The sequence below is a fragment of the Saccopteryx bilineata genome, chromosome 6 (genome assembly GCF_036850765.1).
Source record: "Saccopteryx bilineata isolate mSacBil1 chromosome 6, mSacBil1_pri_phased_curated, whole genome shotgun sequence".
NCBI lineage: Eukaryota > Metazoa > Chordata > Mammalia > Chiroptera > Emballonuridae > Saccopteryx > Saccopteryx bilineata.
This window is the reverse complement of record NC_089495.1, coordinates 155417086-155438643: the sequence shown is the minus strand read 5'-3', so window position 1 is coordinate 155438643 and position 21558 is coordinate 155417086. Positions and strand designations below refer to the sequence as shown.

Here is a 21558-nt window from a genome sequence, read left to right as displayed (position 1 = left end):
TGGAGCCTTGGCTGCGGGAGGGGAAGAGAGAGACAGAGAGGAAGGAAGGGGTGGGGGTGGAGAAGCAAATGGGCGCTTCTCCTATGTGCCCTGGCCAGGAATCGAACCCAGGTCCCCCGCACGCCAGGCCAACGCTCTACTGCTGAGCTAACCGGCCAGGGCCTTAAGTCATTTTTTTAACCAAACACCAAAGGTTCCACCCCAGCTCTCCTGGCCTGGAAGTCCATCTCATCATTCTACGGCCATGCTTCTCAAACTGGAGGACGCAAAGAATCACCTGAAGCTGTGTCATGAGTGCAGATTTTGAGATCATCTTCACAAATTCTGGGACCTGGCATTTTTTTCTTTGTACTAAGTACTAGGCAACGCCAATGCGGGGGTCTGTGGGCCATTCTATCAAAAGTGCTGAGCTATAGCTGTTTTAGGTAAGAGCACTGGAGAACAGAGTTAGGGAAAAGGGAGTTGGGGTACCCAGGTCATTATTCACACTGTCCACTTCACTGCCACGAAACGATGGTGTTTCAAATATTTAGGTTCTTAACCAGATAGCGTAACTAAAACTAAGCCAGGAAGAGCAAAGATGCAATCAAGGGCTAAGGCCATAAATTCAATCACTTTATTTTTTTCCACTTCCTTTAGGTTCCTTGGAAAAACACAGATATAACATTTCATTTTGAACCTGAAAACGAGTTTAGCATGACTGTACTTCTGATGCGTCAGTTTTCCAGAAAGCGAGAGAATGGTGCTCTGTTTGGAGAGAAAAAGATAAACAGTCTATGAGAAATCATCATTTCTTCAGTTTGTTAAATGGCTGAGACAAATCAAACACATTTTACAAATATAGAGAATAAACATAATTATATGAGTGAATCCATTTAGTGTGAGGTTTATGTGATACGAGAAGCATCAGGGAAATGACAAGGCACTCTTTTCTAGGACAGAAAATAAAAGGTTCTCTGTGACTCTGAGAGTCAAGATTAAAAGAAAAAATAAACAAAAGTGTATCAGCCTTTTATTCTCCAACACACTAACATCGCTGCATCGGTCTGAAGTCTGGGAGGGAGAACGGCCTGAAGAGATATGACAACAAAGCTCTGTTTCTCTCAATGATCTTCCGAGAATATTTTTTATGCTGATTTGTACTACGCTTACGGTGCTTTGCCAAGTTGGTATTTAACGTTTCACCAGGGCTCTGCTCTGTTTCGAACAATAACAATTTATTCAGTGTATTTCTAACACTTTGTAATGATCGTAACTGTCACTGAGTGAGCACCGACTCAATGTCGTGCATAACACTTCTAATAATCAAACCTCTGAAATGGGTACTGACTACTAGTGCTCTTTCCCTCTGTCTCTCTAGCTGGCCGCTTCTCAGCCCCCTCTCTTCTTCTCTGCACCTGCTCCCAACTCTGCTCTCTCCCATCTGCTGATACAGGCCTGGCAACATGCTTGGACCATTTTAAAACCCAGAGCCAACCACAGCCTCAGCCTCTGTTTCCTTCACACAAGGATAGTTAAAGCCTAAACATGAAACCATATAAGGCTGGCAGCTCCAAATGCTGGCTATTAGAAACTTTTTAAATCTCACAGACAAAATTATCTTACTTAAAACATTTTGCTCTGATGAATACAATGTTCTAGTGGGTACTTTTCAAACTCTAGGAATTGCTGAAGGAAGGGGAAAAAATGTTGGAGGGTTCTAAACCAATTACCATTGCCATGAGTTACTTTGTAGTTTGGGTGAGTTCTTTTTAATTTGGAACCAAAAGGTGGTACATATTCCATTTATTATTATTATTATTATTATTACTAATCAAGCTTAATTTGAAATGGTACAAGATGGCATCATTCACCTCAATATTCATCAAATAAAATCACAACCCTGAGTATTAAGGACAAGAATTAGAAAGAACAATATTTATGTAAATAAAGAAATTAAATGCAGCTTACTGCTTCCTCTCACTCCATCTCTCTTTTTTTTTTTAAAAAAATATATATTTTCTTAGTAGATTTTTAGAGAAAGAGGAAGGGAGAGAGAAAAATATCAGTTTGTTGTTCCACTTGTTTATACATTCATTGATTGATTCTTGTAGGTACCGTGACCAGGTATCGAACCCTCAACTTTGGCATATAGGGACAACAATTGAAGAAACTGAACTATCTGGCTAGGGCACACTCAATCTCTTTTTAAAGACCAATGACCAGCCTGACCAGGTGGTGGTGTAGTGGATAAAGCATCGGACTGGGATGCTGAGGACCCAGGTTCAAGACCCCGAGGTAGCCAGCTTACGTGCGGGCTCATCTGGTTTGAGCAAAAGCTCACCAGCTTGGACCCAAGGTCGCTGGCTTGAGCAAGGGGTTACTCGGTCTGCTGAAGACCCGTGGTCAAGGCACATATGAGAAAGCAATCAATGAACAACTAAGGTGTCGCAATGTGCAACAAAAAACTAATGATTGATGCTTCTCATCTCTCTGTTCCTGTCTGTCTGTTCCTGTCCATCCTTTTCTCTGACTCTCTCTGTCTCTGTAAAAAAAAAAAAAAGACCAATGACCATATTGACACGACATGGCTTCTTACAGTCATTATGTAATAAAAGTAGTGGTTATAATAAGGGGCAAATTGAAGTCCTAGCCAGTGTTAAACTTACCCTTGAAGCATTTGGGGACTTCAAAGGTGCCATCTATGCACTGAGCATCCTCTGTATAACTACATTTCTTTTCCTTATTTTTGCAGAAGAAAGAAACTTTTTGACCATGCAGAAGTCCATTCTTAAATTTCTCTTGGATCTTTACTCTCTCTCCTTCAAATATCACAGTAGCTTTTTTAACAGATATTTTACAGGATGCTGAAAAAAACAATGTCTGTAGTCAAAACTTAAGAGTTTTGTTAGTCTTTCTGAAAGAGAATGTAGCATTTGAACCTGTAGATGAGCACTCCTGAAACAAATTGCTCAAGACCGGAAGATCCCAATACTGTACATAGTAACAATATCTTTGCTAATGAAAGCTCTTTATCAATAGAACCATTAGTTATGGGTTCCAAGATGACCTTTTCTTCCCCTACAGTAGCCACATGAGAAGGTCATGGCAGAAGCATCAGATTCTAAGCTTCAGTGAATGGGGACTTCTACCAGATGTTGTCATTTCTTGTAAGCCTGCACTGGCCCACTCAGGACCCATTTACTGAGCTAGGCACCCACCCACCAGCCACTTTGAGGGTTGCTTGACAGCTCAAAAAACGCTCCTTGCTCTGAAAGATTGCCTTTGGCCATAAGGAAGCCAACTCTCCTAGGAGGCAATGCAAATCAGCCCCGACCCCAGGGTCAGAGAAGGAAACAGCCCACAGCCAATGACTAATTAGCAAGAAAATACAAAAAGCAGGTCCCCTTGCCTCTTGGTGGAATGAACTCTGGGGTAAAATTCATGGTCCATAGCTTCTAAGGGGATGAAAGGAAGGCTACACTTGAGCTGAGACCACATACTTGTTCAAAACTTAGTTGGATGAGCAGTATCAGAATCATCTGGGAACTTGGTAGAAATGCAAATTCTTTTTTTTTTTTTTTCATTTTTCTGAAGCTGGAAACAGGGAGAGACAGCCAGACAGACTCCCGCATGCACCCGACCGGGATCCACCCGGCACGCCCACCAGGGGCGACGCTCTGCCCACCAGGGGGCGATGCTCTGCCCCTCTGGGGCGTCGCCATGTTGCGACCAGAGCCACTCTAGCGCCTGAGGCAGAGGCCACAGAGCCATCCCCAGCGCCCGGGCCATCTTTGCTCCAATGGAGCCTTGGCTGCAGGAGGGGACGAGAGAGACAGAGAGGAAAGCGCGGCGGAGGGGTGGAGAAGCAAATGGGCGCTTCTCCTGTGTGCCCTGGCCGGGAATCGAACCCGGGTCCTCCGCACGCTAGGCCGACGCTCTACCGCTGAGCCAACCGGCCAGGGCCAGAAATGCAAATTCTAAGGTCCTACCCAGATCTCCCGAGTCAGAAACTCTGCGGGATTCTGATGCCCAGCGAAGTTTGAGAACCAGTCTCCTACTCCATCTACCTGCATCAGTCTTTCTCCTGAGACACCCTCTTAACAAATCAACTGCACCTGAATCCCTGTCTTAGGCTCTGCTTCTAGGCAACCCTAACCTAAAACACTAGCCATACGTCATTTTGCCTGCTGTGCCTAATTCCCTTTTCTGCTTACACTGTCCAGCCCACAGCAACCTGAGCAGATAAATAGGGCTAGGTTGTAGTTCTTTGCATAAGCATGACACTGACCATATCAAGGATAGGCACCTAATTAAATATAAAGGAATGGCTCAGGAAAAAAGATGCATGAGTGATGAATTCTTTTGTTGAGAAGTCTTGATGTAGAGTCTGGCCAGGTTCAAGGTGAGTAAGCAGAAAAACATGGAGATGAGAAAGACCATGAGATCATTGAGATATGAAAAAGGTAACACTTGTTCCTGACTTGCAGCTCCAGTTCTTAGGAGGACTGGTTGTGTTTCATTTCCTCTTCTTCAATGTCCATCTCATTGACTGCTGCCCATTTATAAGCCCTCATTTCTTTGAACTATGTGGTTGGCTTTTGCAACAATGAGAAGAGTCTTAACTAGAACCAAGCAGAAATGAATTCTCATAGAAAAAGACTTTAAAGCAATCTTTCACCATATTATCAGTGCTTACAAAGGATCTTTTCATTTCATACATTTTAATTTCAAATGAGCTTACCAAGCACAGAGCTGCCCCGTGCCCTGCGAAGCAAGTTTGAGCAACAAGTCAAAAATGATTGGAACAAGAAAATGGCAATAAGGGTGACCCACTGGATAAATTCAGGTATGTTTTAAGACCTCGCCCATATCTCATACCTTTACAACTTGGCTGTGCAGACCAGTTTCCAAATTTGTTACATTCTACTTCTTCTGGGCCATCCAAGACATATGTATCATGGCAACCGTACGTGGCTTTATCCTTGTAGAAGAGTGCTTCTTTTGCGGGATGGTTCACAAATCCATTGTCTGGCCTTGATGGGAATGGGCATTTTACTTCTAAAATAAGGTATTCAAAAAAATAATTATTATAAATAGTGATGTTGTCCAGTAGTCATGGGATATGTTGTTACCATCGTATTCCCTTATACCATTGAACAGAGGGTGTTCCTGTGACTTGAAATGTAATTTCTAGGTACCTTAATGCTTAATTCTGTCTCTCTTATCTTGTACTTATGGGAGCCTGGACATTAAAAAAGAAACAACACCATTTTGAAAGTACATAAATGAGTTACCAAGTTCTTTGGGCTTCCACATAGTCATAGGCATCATTTATTGTGAGTTTCATTTCCAGGCAGTATAAGATGGTAAGTTTGAAAAAAGAAAAATTATCTGTCTCTTTTAACCAACAAACCATGAAATTAAATCAGAAAGACTCTTTCTATGTACAACAGAACACCATTATTTGGATTTTAAATGTTAAATCTTTCTGACCAGGTGGTGGCACAGTGGATAGAGCGTCAGACTGGGATGCAAAGGACCCAGGTTCGAGACCCCGAGGTTGCCAACTTGAGCAAAAATCTCACCAGTTTGGAGTCAAGGTCGCTGGCTCGAGCAAGGGGTTACTCAGTCTGCTGAAGGCCCGCGGTCAAGGCACATATGAGAAAGCAATCAATGAACAACTAAGGTGTTGCAACAAAAAACTGATAATTGATGCTTCTCATCTCTCTCTCCGTTCCCATCTGTCTGCCCCTATCTATCCTTCTCTCTGACTCTCTATCTGTCCCTGTAAAAAAAAAAAAAAAAGTTAAATCTAATTCTCATGATTATTTTCAGACTATACGAGAAGCCAGCACAAAATACAAAGAAAAAAAATAGTCCTGCGTTCAGGCCTTCTTAAGATTCCCAAAAGCAGAGCCCCAAACCCATATTTCTGCTTACCCCAATATAAGAAAGCAAGGGGGAAGCCAGGAGCACAGAGCTCTTGTGAGGTACGTTAATGAGGTAGTTTAAGAGGATAAACTGCAGAGTTAAACTGCTCGGTCCGATGTTGACTCTTCCACACATCAAATGAAAAAGAATCTATGAACAGACTGACAGTTGTCAGAGTGGATGGGGGTGGGGGGCTGGGTGGAGGGATTAAACAGAGAAAATTTATAGACACAGACAACAGTGTAGAGATTGCAGGAGGAAAAGTGGGTATGATGAGGCAAAAGAGGGTAGAAGGGGGATCAATAGTGATGGAGGGAGACTTGACTTGGGGTGGTGAACACACAATGCAATATATAGATGATGTGTTATAGAATTGTATACCTGAAACCTGTATACTTTTATTAATCAATGCCACCCCAATAAATTCAATTAAAATTTTGACTAAAAACATAATAGAGGATCTACTCACACCAAAAACAAAACAAAACAAAACACACACACACAAACTATAAGTCTAGAGTCTAGAATAATACTTAAAGAAATAGTCCGTGGAAGAAAAGCTCTCCTCTGTAGAAGAATGCCAGCTAAACAATATGGAAGGAAAGACAGAATTAGATAATCACCGTTTTGCAACCACAGAACTGGATCATGAGTGGATATGAAAATGGCATCTAGAGAGCATACCCACACAGTTGCCAAGCATCACGCTTGAGTAGCTCATTGCAAAGAGAAAGACGGCCTTTACCAAAAACAGATTTGCCACTCACCCCACCTGACCAAGAGATCAAACAGAACATGACCAGTGATGAACACTATGTGCCTCCTCACATGATGAAATGAATCTTTAACAAATTATTTAACTTCAATCTAGTCATGAGGTAAAACAAATCAACCGAATTAATATAAGAACATTCTATAGGACAACTAGCCTGTACTTTTCAAAAATGTCAGTGGCAGACAACTCGAAAGTCAGGGAATCTTCCTAATTAGAGGAGACTAAAGAGGCAGGACAACCAAACAGAATGTGTGCTTCTTGATTAGCGCTCAGATGGTTGAGGGGAAAAAAGTATCTGAAGGTGGGGAGAATGAGAATGTCACAACATATTGCTAGTTGATACATCGACGTTGGGAAAAAATTTTTAAGTACCTACTTAGGACTTGGTAGAATGAGAGGACACATACAAAGCAGGGATCAGTGCCGAGGCAGAGGTCAGTCCCCCAACAGACACTCGGTATCACTACCCGTAGTTTCCTCATGCTAAAAAGCACTGATGTTTTGAATCATTCAACAGATCCTTAAAATGTCTACTACAGAAGAAGTTAACAGTCCTTAGTATGACTCCTTGTGTGGATGATAAATTCTACAATTTGTTATGTGATTGACAAAAATTAAAGATAGTGAGGATAGCGCAAATGCAGGGAAAAAGAATTGGTATCTTTTTTTAATCAATTATTTTCGTGATTTTTTTTTTTTTTTTTTTTTTTTTATTTTTCTGAAGCTGGAAACGGGGAGGCAGTCAGACAGACTCCCGCATGTGCCTGACTGGTATCCACCCGGCACGCCCACCAGGGGGCAATGCTCTGCCCATCCGGGGCGTTGCTCTGTTACAACCAGAGTCATTCTAGCGTCTGAGGCAGAGGCCATGGAGCCATCCTCAACGCCCAGGCCAACTTTGCTCCAATGGAGCCTCGGCTGTGGGAGGGGAAGAGAGAGACAGAGAGGAAGGAGAGGGGGAGGGGTGAAGAAGCAGATGGGCGCTTCTCCTGTGTGCCCTGGCCGGGAATCGAACCTGGGACTCCTGCACGCCAGGCCAACGCTCTACCACTAAGCCAACCAGCCAGGGCCTCGTGATTCTTAAATGTAGGTAAAAGCTTATAATGATTTGACTGCAATCCAGTTTTTTACTTTCATCTCTGTTTAATCCAGGCTTCTCCTCACCTACCTCACCACAATGTACAGCTGCCTGTGTACACACCCTGTTCTTTCCTGCTGTCCAGACTTGACACACCCTGAACCCTGTGTGGCATGCCTTCCCCTAAGCATGCACTCGTCCTGTAAGCCCCTCCTCTGGAAAGATTTCCCAGGCCGCTCCAGATAATTCTTTGCATTCTGTAGTGTTCCCCTGAGGTCAGAAACCAGGTTCCCTTCATCTGGTGTCCCAAACACTTAGTGCACTGCCAGGTACATGAGGGAGACCAATAAACATTTGGTCATTTACAATAGAAAGCAGCTATGCTCGCCACTTACCAACAATGCCAAACATGTTCATTTGAAACAGTCAACGATAGTAGAATGTTCAATAGTTTTCAACAATGGGAATTGTGCCACTAACATAATCATGTATTCTTATCCTTGCACTTACCCCTGCATTCTGGTAATGCAGTCCAGTTCCCATGTTCCGTGCAGGTAACAGTATCATTTCCAAACATGGCGAAATGTGGCAAGCATTTAAAGATGACCTTGTCACCATAGAAGAAACTGGTTCTAGCCAATGACTCATTACCACTGAGTACTGCAAATTTAGGTGTGGGTGGTGGAAGGCAGCTTATACCTGGAACAAGAACAAACCATAATTTTTATAAAAATCACAGGCTTCTAAGTATACTTTTTCCAGAAAGGAAAAAAAAACCTGAAGATTAACTTGAGAAAATGCAAAATTTGATCAAATGCCAGAATAAAAACGATCCATGGTAGAAGCCAACTAAGAAAATTTGACCTGAAAAGCAGATGTCTAAATCAGTCAAAACTAAAAATTGAAGTGAATTTCAGTGCTGCCACCCCTAATGCGCCTGTTAGAATCCCAGAGAGCTTAGGTTTCCCTGAGTCTTTGATCCCAGTGCTACTTTGAAAGAAGGTGTTTCTGGATGTCAGAATAGGTGGACAACATTGCTCAGGACCATCCTGTGATCATCACTGATTGCAGCAACTTGGTGCTAAGCCACTTGCGACATCTGAGTTCCACTGCTAGTTCAGGTCAGGTTTGTTTGTTCCTAGTGAACACCTCCTGCTTTTTTTTTTTTTTCACTCTGTAGCTCATACAAGGAGCTCTATACAGAGAAATGGGATAGGTTATCCTCTTAACCTGACTAGTGTAAAGTCTGAGCAAGTTCAGGTAAAGTTATATTAACATAACAGAACTTAATGCAGACCGAACTATGATGTATCTTGAGTTTCTAGAGTCTCAACATGTGATCCGTGGACCAGTAGCAGGAGCACTGACCGGAAGCCTGTTGGAAACGCAGAGGCCGAGGCCCTGCCCCCCACCCCGGGACCCACGAATCAGAACTGCATTGAAACAAGATGCCTAGGAGATTCAGATGTACATCACAGTGTGAAGAATGCTCGTTTAGGTTAGACAGAAGCTGAAACAGTCTCTCTGCTTGTTACTAAAAAAAAAAAATGACTTTATGAAGTAGATATAAATCTGCTTAAAAGGAGAAACCATTAATAAGAACCACAGTGATTCCTAGGACTGAGTAAAAAAAAAAAAAACTACTTAATTTAGCCTTAAAATTTTTTTCTGTAGTTTAAAGTTTCTCAAACTTGTTTATTTGAGAATGCTTTACTTCTCCATTTCTTTGTCTAGGATACATCTCACTAAAATGTTAAAAATTAATATTATTGTAATGTCCGGGCCTCTTGGTCAAAATTGTACGTGCAGAAATCACAAGTTAGGGAGTATAAGAATATCCCTCCTTATAAAAGCAAAGCCCAGAGCTGACCCTGACTGCTCAGTTGAGCATCCCCTGAATGCATCTAACCCTTTGAAGGAAACTCAATGAGCTTTTAGAATGCTGAGGTCTTATAGGGCCCTGTGATGGGCTCTAAGCTTCCTGTGAAGGTGACTTCCTGTCTCCCTCATCTCTAGCCTTACTTGCTGAGGGCAGAGCTGAGTCTCGCTTAGCTTTGTAGCCTCAGTGCTAGAAACAGGATGTAGCGCATATTACGTCCTCAATAGATGTTTATTGAATACATGAATGAGTGAATGAGTAAACGAATAAATGAGGTGCCCGAGTGGGAAGAAGGTGTTTGATCCAGAAGTTCTTTTAGTCCAATGGTGGCAGTCACTGACAGACCAATGCCACACATATGCAAGCCCCTGCCAAAACATTGTGGGAGTGTTGGAATTAACAAACCCAGAAATCACTGACTCCATCAGGGAGAGGATACAAAATGTGTTCATGAGTAGAATGCTTCCCTCCTGTCATTCTAAAGTGGTTGCTTCCTCCTCCAAAGTAAGATGTTATCAGGATGAACCATTCCCCACAAGGGTGACCAGTCATCTCATGGAGCTGAGACTGAAGTGTTTCAAGGGTTTGAGACTTAGTGCTGAAATCAGAAAAGTCCCAGGCAAACCAACTGGTCACCCTCCCCATAACTGGGACCCACAGACTCACGAGTACAGACAGGAAGGTCCGGACTCCATTTTCCTTCTTCAGTGCATCTAGACGATTTAGCTCCATTCAGATAAAACCTGCCAAAGGAAAATTGAATCCATCAAGCAGGAAAATAACTCATGAGAGCATCTCAAATGCCTTCTCCCTTTGTGCATTGCTTCAGATGAATGCTATTGACTTCATTCCTATTTTATAATGTTGTTTTCCTGAAGAGTTTAACACCCATCTAAGGCTCAAGTCTTCCAGCCTAAGGCTGCAGGTGAATCACTTGAAGAAAAGGAGGGTCCATAGCTGGTGGATGCAATAGCCAAACCCCCAAATCCTTCACCTTCAATGAGCTCGATAAATGAACTGACTCTTATGTGAAGCAGAAAAACCATTTATTTTTCAGGACTACAAAATGAATCAATCTGAGTAATCTCTACCATTCATTTTCTGAGAGCCCTGTCACACAAATGTATAAAAACATTGCAGCCTTTTATGAGGTTGATCACTTTGTATGTTATATAAATGTCTCATCACTATGTTGTACACCTCAAACTAATATAATATTGTATGCCACTGTAATTAAAGACAAACAAAAAGCCCTGGCCAGTTGGCCCAGTGTGTAGAAGTCCTGGGTTCAATTCATTGTCAGGGCACACTGGAGAAGCGACCATCAGCTTCTCTCCCCCTTCCCTTTCTCTCTCTCCGCCCCCCCCTCCCTCCCGCAGCCATGGCTCAAATGGTTCAAGCAAGTTGGTCCTGGGCACTGAAGATGGTTCCATGGTCTTGCTTCAGGCACTAAAATAGCTCAGTTGCTGAACAATGAAGCAGCAGCCCCAGATAGGCAGAGCATCACCAGGTAGGGGACTTGCCGGGTGGGTCCCAGTTGGGGCACATGCGGGAGCTTGTCTCTCTGCCTCCCCGCCTCTCACTTAATAAACAAACAAACAAAACAGTGCAGTCTATTTCCATTGAAAATGTAACATTCTGTCCTTGAAGCCAATTTTTTCAATGCCATTTGTCATCAGACCCACCAGTAATTTGTGTATCAGATGAAAGAACTGCATTTCTCTTTCACATGTAGGATTTCTTAATCTCCAACCCCAAACAAGGATCCTCAGTAAAGTTATATCTTATTCTATGTACAGCCAACATGCTATTGACAATGTCACCACCAGTAGTGGCAGATGAACTATTATTACCAACCACGTCTTCTTCCTGAGGACATTTACTGTATTGGGAATTAAGAGAACTATGGTCTTCGTCCTCATACTCCCAAACTTCTCCATTGAATTCTCTAGAGACTTCCACCTCAGTCCATCAGCCTTATAGCTAACATCCAAATCCAATTCCTAAAATATTTTAATCCTCATGCCAAGGTTTGGCTCAGAAATTATAAAGAATTATTATCCAGTTTCAATAATTTTTCTTTTTTTCTAATTTTTTCCCTTTTTATTAAATCTATTGGAGTGATACTGGTTAACAAAATTATACAAAGTTTTAGGTGCACAATTCTACAACACATCATCTGTACACTGTGTTGTGTGTTCACCACCCCAGTCAAGTCTCCGTCCATCACCATTTATCCCCCAGACCCTCCTCCACCTCCCCCAACCCTCCATGTCCCTGAGTTTTTTCTCTTTGTTTCCTTTTTTGTTCCATTCCTCCATCTGCCTACTAAACTCCCCAACTCCCTACCCCTGACAGTTATCAATTATTTATTATTTATTTATTTATTTTTCTTTCTTTCTTTCTTTTCCTTCTTTCTCTTTCTTTCTTTCTTTCTTTCTTTCTTTGTGAGATAGAAAGAGGAAGGAAGAGAGACAAGAAGCATCAACTCATAGTTGTGTCACTTTTAGTTTTTTATTGACTGTTTCTCATACATGCCTTGACTAGGGGGCTTAAGATGAGTCAGTGACCCCTTGCTCAAGCCAGTGACTTTGGGCTTCAAGCCAGCGATCATGGGATCATGTCAATGATCTCATGTTCAAGCCTCAAACCAGCAATCCCACACTCAAGCTGGTGAATCTGCACTCTAGCTGGATGAGCCCAGGCTCAAGCTGTTGACTTTGGGGTTTTGAACCTGGGACCTTAGTGTTCCAGGTCTATACTCTCTCCATGGCACTATCACTGGTCAGGTTGTCAATAATTTCAATGTATCTCCTCAGATAAATAAATAAGGAGCAGAAAAATTAGATATAGTTCATTAATTATCATATTCTTTATCCCTTACCCACCCTCAGCACTATGGTACATTTGTATTCAATGAATTGGATTCAGCAAGTCCAAGGCTCAAAATAAAGTATGAGCCAGTCTTGATGTTTAGCTTAAGGGCATAGAAATGTGCTTCATCTGTTAGCTACTCATTCACCCACCCATCTGTCCTTACCCTGGGTTACAAGCAAAACTGATCGTGTTGGGATATTCAAAAGTTGTATAGCGTACAGCTCCATTTTCTAAGATTCCAGCAAAAGGACATACTTTGGCTGCAATTCAAAGATAAAAAAGGTAAATATCTATTTATAGAATTTGCTATTAAAATAAAAATATATTAATTCATTTCTATCCTTTTATCCAATAACTGTACTGGTGATAGTCTAAGAGTATAACTAAAATAAGTCAAATGATATAGGCACGAAGGTGATCATTCCACAGTTACCTCTAATAACAAAATCTCAACAGTCTAAATGTTCACTACCAGAGTATTGTTTCAACTGATGATGGTAATCAAGAGTTGAACTATAATGCAACCAATAAAATATTAATTATGATGATTGTAGAGACAGTTAATGGTCCAATATGCTGATTAAAATAGAAAAACACAAAATGGTATCTGTGCTCTATAATAATGCAAAAATATACACATAGAAAATAAATTTGAAAAATGAAATTGTTAGTGTTCCAGAGTTATGACTGATTAAAAAAAAAAAATTCCTAACGATATTATAGTGGTTTTTCATTAAAAATTGTGTTTGGTCTTTTTTTGGTTTTCATTTTTTAATCAGAGTACATTAAAATCATGTGTATGAGCATGTATAATTTTTCACAAAGGTCATGTCCATAGGACCAAAATCACCAAGGCCTAGAAAGGTACATATAATTAATTTTAGTACTGTACTTCATTTCTACATAAAATTGCCAGAAGTTCTTTCTGGTTGATTGCTCAATGTTTGACTGTAAAAATACTGCCAGTTAGCTATCACAGGACTATATTCTGTTGATGAATAAAAGTAACCATCTATCATAAAGCATTAATGAGATATCAATGTATATAATTTGGGTTATATGATTAATTTAGTATAATATATTTATATTTTATTATAAATATAACATGTAATATAAACATAATTAGATGAAATTTACTGTCATTTCAATAACTATTAAGTCTGCTTTCATTTTGATCCAAAATCCAGAGATATAATGATTTTTCAGGTTTTATTTTTTCAAGCGTCTCTTTGGCATCTGTGTAAATCTCAGAGTATCTGCACTTCCTTTTTTCACTTCTGCAGTGTTTCTCTCTTCCTTTAGTCTAACCAGGTCTCTTTTGACATCTCCCCCAGTTCCAGGCTAAGTTCGTCTCCCCTTCTCTAAATAGGACTCACTGCCCTTGTCCTCATCTCCCATGGAAGAACCCTCAGACTCTCTTGTTTCTTCACAGCCCTCCCCATCCCACAACACTGCTGGCCTTCTGCACCCCGAACATGATAAAATAGGTTATTCCTCCAAAATGTCCAGAATCCAAACAAGGGAAAGAACGTGCCAGAAGGCACTGACTTACGTATACATTTCAGCGTGTTGATGGGCCAGAGTCCAGACAGAGGGCAGATGAACCGTCTCATCCCTCCCCGGGATACGTAGCCCGGCTGGCAAGAGTACGTTATCTCCTCCCCTGGCTCATAGGATGTTTGCAAGGGAGTTACTGTGGCAAATGGTAAATGCTCCGGTCTGGGACAGGCTGAATAGAGCACAATGCAGTTGGTTAAGAAGGCTCTACGTGCATCTTTAAGTTCAGCTGGCCTAGCAATGAAAACTCATTAATACTATCCATAGTAACTCTCCCAAGTCCTGTGCCATAGCTCATTAATTTCCTCAACAGCCTTTGAAGGGTACTATTGTCATCTCCATTGTACAGTTCAGTCCACTGAGTCTTAAACTGTCTAAGGAACTTCTGTTAATAATAAAAAAAATAAAAATAAAATAACAAATTTCTCTGAACATATGTACCCTGATTTAACAATGTCACCCCATTAAAATTAATAATAAAAAAAACTTCTGGAAGACCTTTAAACGTGGCAATATTAAAAAATAAGTATCAACCCAGGCTCTCCAGCATCCACCCTAAACAGAATTTTAGCTATCGTTAGTGACCCCTGGCATACACCAGCGGGTGGGATATATCAATTATTTTTTGCAAAAGCAATGAGTACTTACTCCGTCCTGCCATAGCCACATGGCAGAGAAAGCTCGAGACCAAGATGAGTCCTGGAGAGATCATTGTGGATGCTTCTCGCCGGCACTCCAGAGTGGCTTGCCTCGACCAAAACGAAAACTGCACATACGAAACCGCTTAACTATTAACCATTTTTGTGTACTTTTTTCTCTGTAAATAGAAGATAAAGTATCATGATCTTAAAAGGAACTCCAGGGCCTACATTCTTTAATTATTTACTTTCCACTTCTGTGGGTCTGTTGTGAAATCATTGGTTGATGATTTCTGTCTTAGACCATGTATGTTAAAGGCACAAAACAGTTCATGATTGCCACTGAAGGGATCCTGGTGATTTCCAGCTTGCCGGCTCTTCTGCCCAGACCTCTCATACTCTATCCTTTGTTTTGTGTTCATCGTGGATGGACCACCACAAGGCTGATGTGATTGCTCCACTCACAGCCTTGGCATGTGAACTTAATTTAAGACCATCTCTTCATTTCTGGGTATCAGTCTACATGCCTCTAAAATGATATTCCAGTGTCTAAATGTATGATTTGAAAGAATATCATAGAAGCATTTATAACAAAAATGCCTAAAACACAGTTTGTCATTCTCTCACCTAGTGATCATCTCTTCCACATGCCTCTTATACCTGTAGTTAGTAACAAGATCCTCCTGGGAGCTCCAGTCATGACCTTGGAGCTACCCGAGCATCCTCAATCTGCTCACAACAAATTACTACAAAGTCTTGCTCATCCATTCTGAATACTTCCTAGAGCTGTCTAGTCAGATTTCTACATCTTTTTTAGGGATCAGAAAGTTGACTGGGACTCAAAGAAGAAGAGGAGTTGAGTAGGGGGTGAGAAAGGGGATGATGGTGATTGGTAAGGTGTGGGGGGGTATTCATGCTTCCACCATCCCCTCATACTTCATTTGCTCTAAAGAACTGAATATACAAATGGACAAGGGCCAGGCAATATATAAAAATCTTAGCATGCTGACCCATGTCTCTGTAACAACCAATCCAAGAAGCCAAATCATAACCTCTGTAGCTATTGGCCCAATGCAGGACCAATCAGAAAGAACCAAATATGTTCTTCTAACCAACTGCATAGACTGCCTGACCTCTAGTTTGTCTGTTTCCATCTTCCCCATACAAACAATCTCCAACGAGGATAGACATGAAGCCTTCCCCCTTTCATCCACTATAAAGCTTTCCTACTCCTCAAACTGACTTTGGGTCTCTGCTAGACACAAATGGGGTTGGCTGGCTCCCTGGCTATTGTGAACTCTGAATAAATAGCCTTGGCTTGTTGTCACTGGGGAGGTTTTGGTTTATATCCACAGGTCTAAAGTTCCTTGAAACACATCAGTTTAAGCAACATTCTTGTCAGGCAGGGATTCTTAAACAATGTTTCTAATGAACATTGTGTTCCATGATAAGAAAGAAAGTGTACTGCCATTAATATAAAATAATGGTGGCCCTTCTTCTGTTGTGATTAAATCACAAAAACTCTCCTCTCTCTCTCCTCTCTCTCCCCCCCCTCTCTCTCTCACACACACACACAACACACACACACACACCACATAGTCAAATATGGAAAGGATTCTTGTTTGCTGGATCACTAGATCACTGCCAGGCTCGGCTTAAATGTGGAGAATTCCCCCAATGGGTGAGAAAGAGAGAACACTAGTGAGGAGGAACCGAGCTGTTCTATATAATAAAACCCTGTGGTGGGTAGAGAAAGAGAGACAAAAAAACTAAGCAGTCTGGGCATCAGGGAAAGAAACTTTGAGACAAAATGGAGAAGAGAACATTTTTGGCAGCCTTTGCAAACTGAGTGGTAGACATTGAGATCAGTGTGGGGGAGGCAGTTAATGATGCTGGCTGATGGGTGCACTTCCTCACCTGAGAAAATCTCTGGAGGGGTGGAAATAGTCTATATTTTCTTTTAGTTGGTTGTTTCTTAAATACATGCAGTTGTCAAAATTCATCCAATTGAACATTTGAGATCAGTGCATTTTATATGTTAATTATACCAAATTTAAAATTAATACACGCCTGACCTGTGGTGGTGCAATGGATAAAGCGTCAACCCGGAATGCTGAGGTCACCGGTTCAAAACCCTGAGCCTGCCTGGTCAAGGCACATATGGGAGTTGATGCTTCCTGCTCCTCCCCCCTTCTCTCTCTCTTCTAAAATGAATAAATAAAAAAATTAATACACTCCTTTCTCCCTTCCTTCCTTCTTTCCTTCCTTCCTTCCTTCCTTCCTTCCTTCCTTCCTTCCTTCCTTCCTTCCTTCCTTCCTTCCAAAAGTCATGGGGCAGACCTGAGTGGGGAAGTCATGGTGGGCCTTATAAGAATAGCAGCCTATGTGGAGAAAAAGGAACCCTCATTCACTGTTGGTGGGACTGTAAAGTAGTACAACCATTATGGAGGAAAGTATGGTGGTTCCTCAAAAAACTGCAAATAGAACTACCTTATAACCCAGCAATCCCTCTACTGGGTATATACCCCAAAACCTCAGAAACATTGATACGTGAAGACACAGGTAGCCCCATGTTCATTGCAGCACTGTTCACAGTGGCCAAGACATGGAAACAACCAAAAAGCCCTTCAATAGAAGACTGGATAAAGAAGATGTGGCACATATACACTATGGAATACTACTCAGCCATAAGAAATGATGACATCAGATCATTTACAGCAAAATGGTGGGATCTTGATAACATTATAAGGAGTGAAATAAGTAAATCAGAAAAAAACAAGAACTACATGATTCCATACATTGGTGGAACATAAAAATGAGACTAAGAGACATGGACAAGAGTGTGGTGGTTACCAAGGGTGGGGGGGGAGGGAGGACATGGGAGGGAGGGAGGGAGAGAGTTAGGGGGAGGGGGAGGGGCACAGAGAACTAGATAGAGGGTGACGGAGGACAATCTGACTTTGGGCGAGGGGTTTGCAACATAATTTGATGACAAAATAACCTAGACATGTTTTCTTTGAATATATGTACCCTGATTTATTAATGTCATCCCATTACCATTAATAAAAATTTATAAAAAAAAAAAAAAGAATAGCAGCCTAGTACTGTCACAGTATCGGCTACATACAAGGGACTGAGCAAACAAGCAAAGCCATTGAAGATCATGGGAGTCAGCATTCTTACTGATGACAAGGAGTAGCACTGTGGAAAGAAGGAAAGCTTCAGTGAACCTTGTGGTATGGACGAGAAGTGGAGGAATCAGGACAAATCTTGCATATATCCAGGCAGACACAGAAATAATTGTAGCTATAAAGGTGTGTGCATATGTGTATGTATGCCTGTATATGCATATGATCCTTGGCTCTTTCCACTAAGATAGTCTGGGAATGGCAATACACCCAGTAGCAGTGAGCATTCCTAGTGCCTAGATCTTGGTTTCTAAATACAACTCTCCACTGAAAGGCAGCAAGGCCTTGGGAAATTGGCTGGTTCCAGGACTGGGGCAGGGGAAGGGCAAGATAAGCCTGGAACATCAGGTTGTGAAAAAGAACTCGGATAACACTCAGAGTATGATAGGGAACATGTTAAAGGATCCAGAAGTCATTTGAATGAGTTTTCACTCGTCAAATATGGGACAATCTGAGTATCAAAATAATTAATGATGGTAACAACTTATAATCCATTGACTAAAACAAGAATCAATGAGTCCACACTAAGAGCAATAAACATGTTAACAATTAACGAATATATAGGAAGATAAGAAAGGTATTCCTTTAAGGAGAATTAATACAGGAGAAATACTAGAATCAGAAAATTGCAATTAGGAAATTATTATTAAAATACTTAATTCTGGACCTGGCCAGTTGGTTCAGTGGCAGAACATCAACCTGGCTTGTGGAAGTCCTAGGTTCAATTGCCAGTCAGGGCACACAGGAGAAGTGATCAGTTGCTTCTCCTCCCTTCCCCCTCTCCATTTTCTCTATCTCTTTTTTTGCCTCCCGCAGCCAAGGCTCCACTGGAGCAGTTGGCCCGAGAGCTGAGGATGGCTCAGCTGAGCCTCTGCATCAGGTGTTACAAATAGCTTGGTTGTGAGGTTACCCCCAGACGGGGGTTAGCCAGGGGAATCCCAGTTGGGGCGCGTGCAGGAATCTGTCTCTATATCTCCCCTCTTCTCACTTAAAAAATTTTTTTTATTTAATTCTGTCTAGAAATATTGGTATGGATGCTAAAACTGGGAGGTGTTAGTGGGATGAGAAATGAAATGCTTGTATAGCCTTGAAAAGGTCTCCACATAAAATAATTATTTATTACAAATGGAGGACAAGAAATTTATAGTGGAGGACCCTGGAAGACACCATCTTAAACAAATAATCAAAATTAATACCATTGTTAATGGGACAAATTGATGTCGTGCTCTCCCCAATGGAATGAGAAGAATATACATCTCTTCTGAGATCTTCCTGCTGAAAACATAATAACCTGGGTTGTTTTGTGAGAAAAGATTGCACATACCCAAGTTGAAGGGCAGTATGCAAAGTGATTGTCCTACAATCTTCAAAAAAGGCAGAGAGGCTGAGGGAGCCTAGGGTGACATGCTAAATGGATGTCCCATGTCATCCTCTTGCTATAGGAGCCTAGGGAATGTCTGGTAAAACTGGAATGAGGTCTCTGAGTAAAAAGTATTTGAAAGAGTATTTTGTTGTTGTTGTTCTATTCTTGGAAAATTTCTTTATGTTTGAAATTTGAAATTGTTTAAAAATATAAATTAAAAAAATAATTGTGTGCCCTTTTCGTGGCTTCCTTAAGAGTACTCTTAATGAAGGTCCTGGCTGGTTGGCTTAGTGGTAGAGCATTGGCCTGGCATGTGAATGTCCCAGGTTCGATTCCCAGCCAGGGCACACAGGAGAAGCACCCATCTGCTTCTCCACCCTTCTCCCTCTCCATTCTCTCTCTCTCTCTTTCTTCCCCTCCTGCAGCCAAGGCTCCACTGGAGCAAGTTGACCCTAGAGCTGAGGATGGCTCCATGGCCTCCACCTCAGGTGCTAGAATGGCTGTGGTTGCAAAAGAGCAACACCCCAGATGGGCAGAGCATCGCCCCCTAGTGGGCTTGCCGGGTGGATCCCAGCTAGGCACATGCGGGAGTCTGTCTCTCTGCCTCCTCACTTCTCACTTAAGAAAAATACAAAAAAAAGAAAGAAAATAAAGAGTACTCTTAATGAGATAGTTCTTCAATTGCACCATATGAGACCTCAACTTTTATTTGCATCATCCCTTAACAGTCAATGTAAAAAAAAAAGTCAATGTAATGGATAAAATTTTAAGTTTAAGTTTGTAAATGTATTAAATCATTGACACCCAGCCCCTATTTGCAGCTATTGAACTTTGTGAAATGGTGCAAAGATAAAGCAAGCAGAAAATGAAGGAACAACTAAATCAAACTTAATTTGACAGCTTTTGGGGAGAATCATGTATGTTTGTGGGTGGGGTTGTTTGTTTTGGACTAGTAAAATTTTCCTTTGTACAATTAAATACAAAGATAATAGACAGTAATGTGCACAATTAATAAATTATTATAATTACTAGTCCCGAGTGCTTTATCTCTTGAACATGTCTGAGAATTATAAGATGCCCCCAGAACTCTTCTAAAAACACATATAAGGCCTGACCTGTGGTGGGTGGCGCAGTGGATAAAGCGTCGATCTGGAAATGCTGAGGTCGCCGGTTCGAAATCCTGGGCTTGCCTGGTCAAGGCACATATGGGAGTTGATGCTTCCAGCTCCTCCCTTCTCTCTCTCTGTCTCTCCTCTCTCTCTCTCTCTCTCTCTCTCTCTCTCTGTCTCTCCCTCTCCTCTCTAAAATGAATTAAAAAAAACACATATAAGCCTAATGTAAAGCCTTTATGATGAGTCTTAAAATTAGATGTAGTTGTTCATCTTTCAATCTGTGATTTATTGTTTTGTGTAACTTTAGCACCATGTGGTTGACCTGTAGTCTGGTCTATCATCCCCTCTATATAGCTCAATTCACACTCCAGTAACTAACTTATGGTAATAACTGAGGATCTGGCTGATATTCAACATTAAATGATATTTAAAAGACACATTTAAACTTACCGTTGAAGTTTAATTTGGCAGAGGAAATGGAAAAACCATTAAGGAAAAAAAAATTCAAAAAATTATAGCAAATCAAGTGGCTATTTTGTATTGTTGAGGTTTATGCTCACCACTAAAGATTAGCCAACTCTTGGATGTAATGTTGTACTTAGTATATGATCTTTTATAACCATAAAGAGAAATACATAGACACTTAGGCTAAAGAATACATGACAACTACTTTATAGGAAACAGGACCTTGTACCTAAAAACACTTAATATCCTTTCCTACTTTACTTTGTAAATTAAACTATAGAGACCTGGACTCAGAGTCCAGGGTTTTGTATTCCTGAAATCATATTGCATCACATGTTAAAAAACTATTTACTTCACAAGCAGAGACTTTGACCATAACATTAAACATTAAGCAATAGTTTAGAATTAAAAAAAATACTTTCAATGTTGTCTCTTTCTGGGTTGGGATTCTAACCAATATCTACCAACGAGCTCCCAGTGGAAAGGAAGAATGGTGGCCTGATTAATTAATGAGGTTTTTGATCCGAGCACACCTGAGTTTGAGCCCTGACTCTGTCTCTGACCAGCTGTGGTATCTTGGGCAAGTGACATTCTCTGGTCAAGTTTTCATCTCTAAAGTGCAAATGAAAATAAAACCTACTTAAAATGCTTGTTGTCAGGATTAAATTAGAATGGTTGCTGAGTACTTACAAAGTGCCTGGCGTATACTGAGT

General features: G+C 41.1%; 1 protein-coding gene across 1 annotated transcript; it reads right to left on the bottom strand.

The window, feature by feature from the left end:
- Positions 1-602: 602 nt before the first annotated feature.
- Positions 603-14885, bottom strand: APOH (apolipoprotein H). Its single transcript, XM_066235871.1, has 8 exons — positions 14728-14885; positions 14075-14251; positions 12686-12782; positions 10312-10388; positions 8277-8465; positions 4861-5040; positions 2649-2846; positions 603-747 (listed from the first exon to the last, which is right to left on the bottom strand). The coding sequence occupies exons 1-8, from the start codon at positions 14789-14791 to the stop codon at positions 692-694; spliced, it is 1038 nt and encodes a 345-aa protein (XP_066091968.1). The 5' UTR covers positions 14792-14885; the 3' UTR covers positions 603-691.
- Between the last annotated feature and the right edge of the window lie 6673 nt (positions 14886-21558).

Bases quoted from the DNA above. Each gene is read 5' to 3' on its own strand.
- APOH (XM_066235871.1), bottom strand. From the start codon at position 14,791: ATGATCTCTCCAGGACTCATCTTGGTCTCGAGCTTTCTCTGCCATGTG. The intron at 12,783-14,074 runs GTAAGTCAGTGC...TTTGAATTGCAG, and splicing joins CAACACGCTGAAATGTATAC to CCAAAGTATGTCCTTTTGCT. The intron at 8,466-10,311 runs GTGAGTCTGTGG...TTCTTGTTCCAG, and splicing joins GGACCTTCCTGTCTGTACTC to GTATAAGCTGCCTTCCACCA.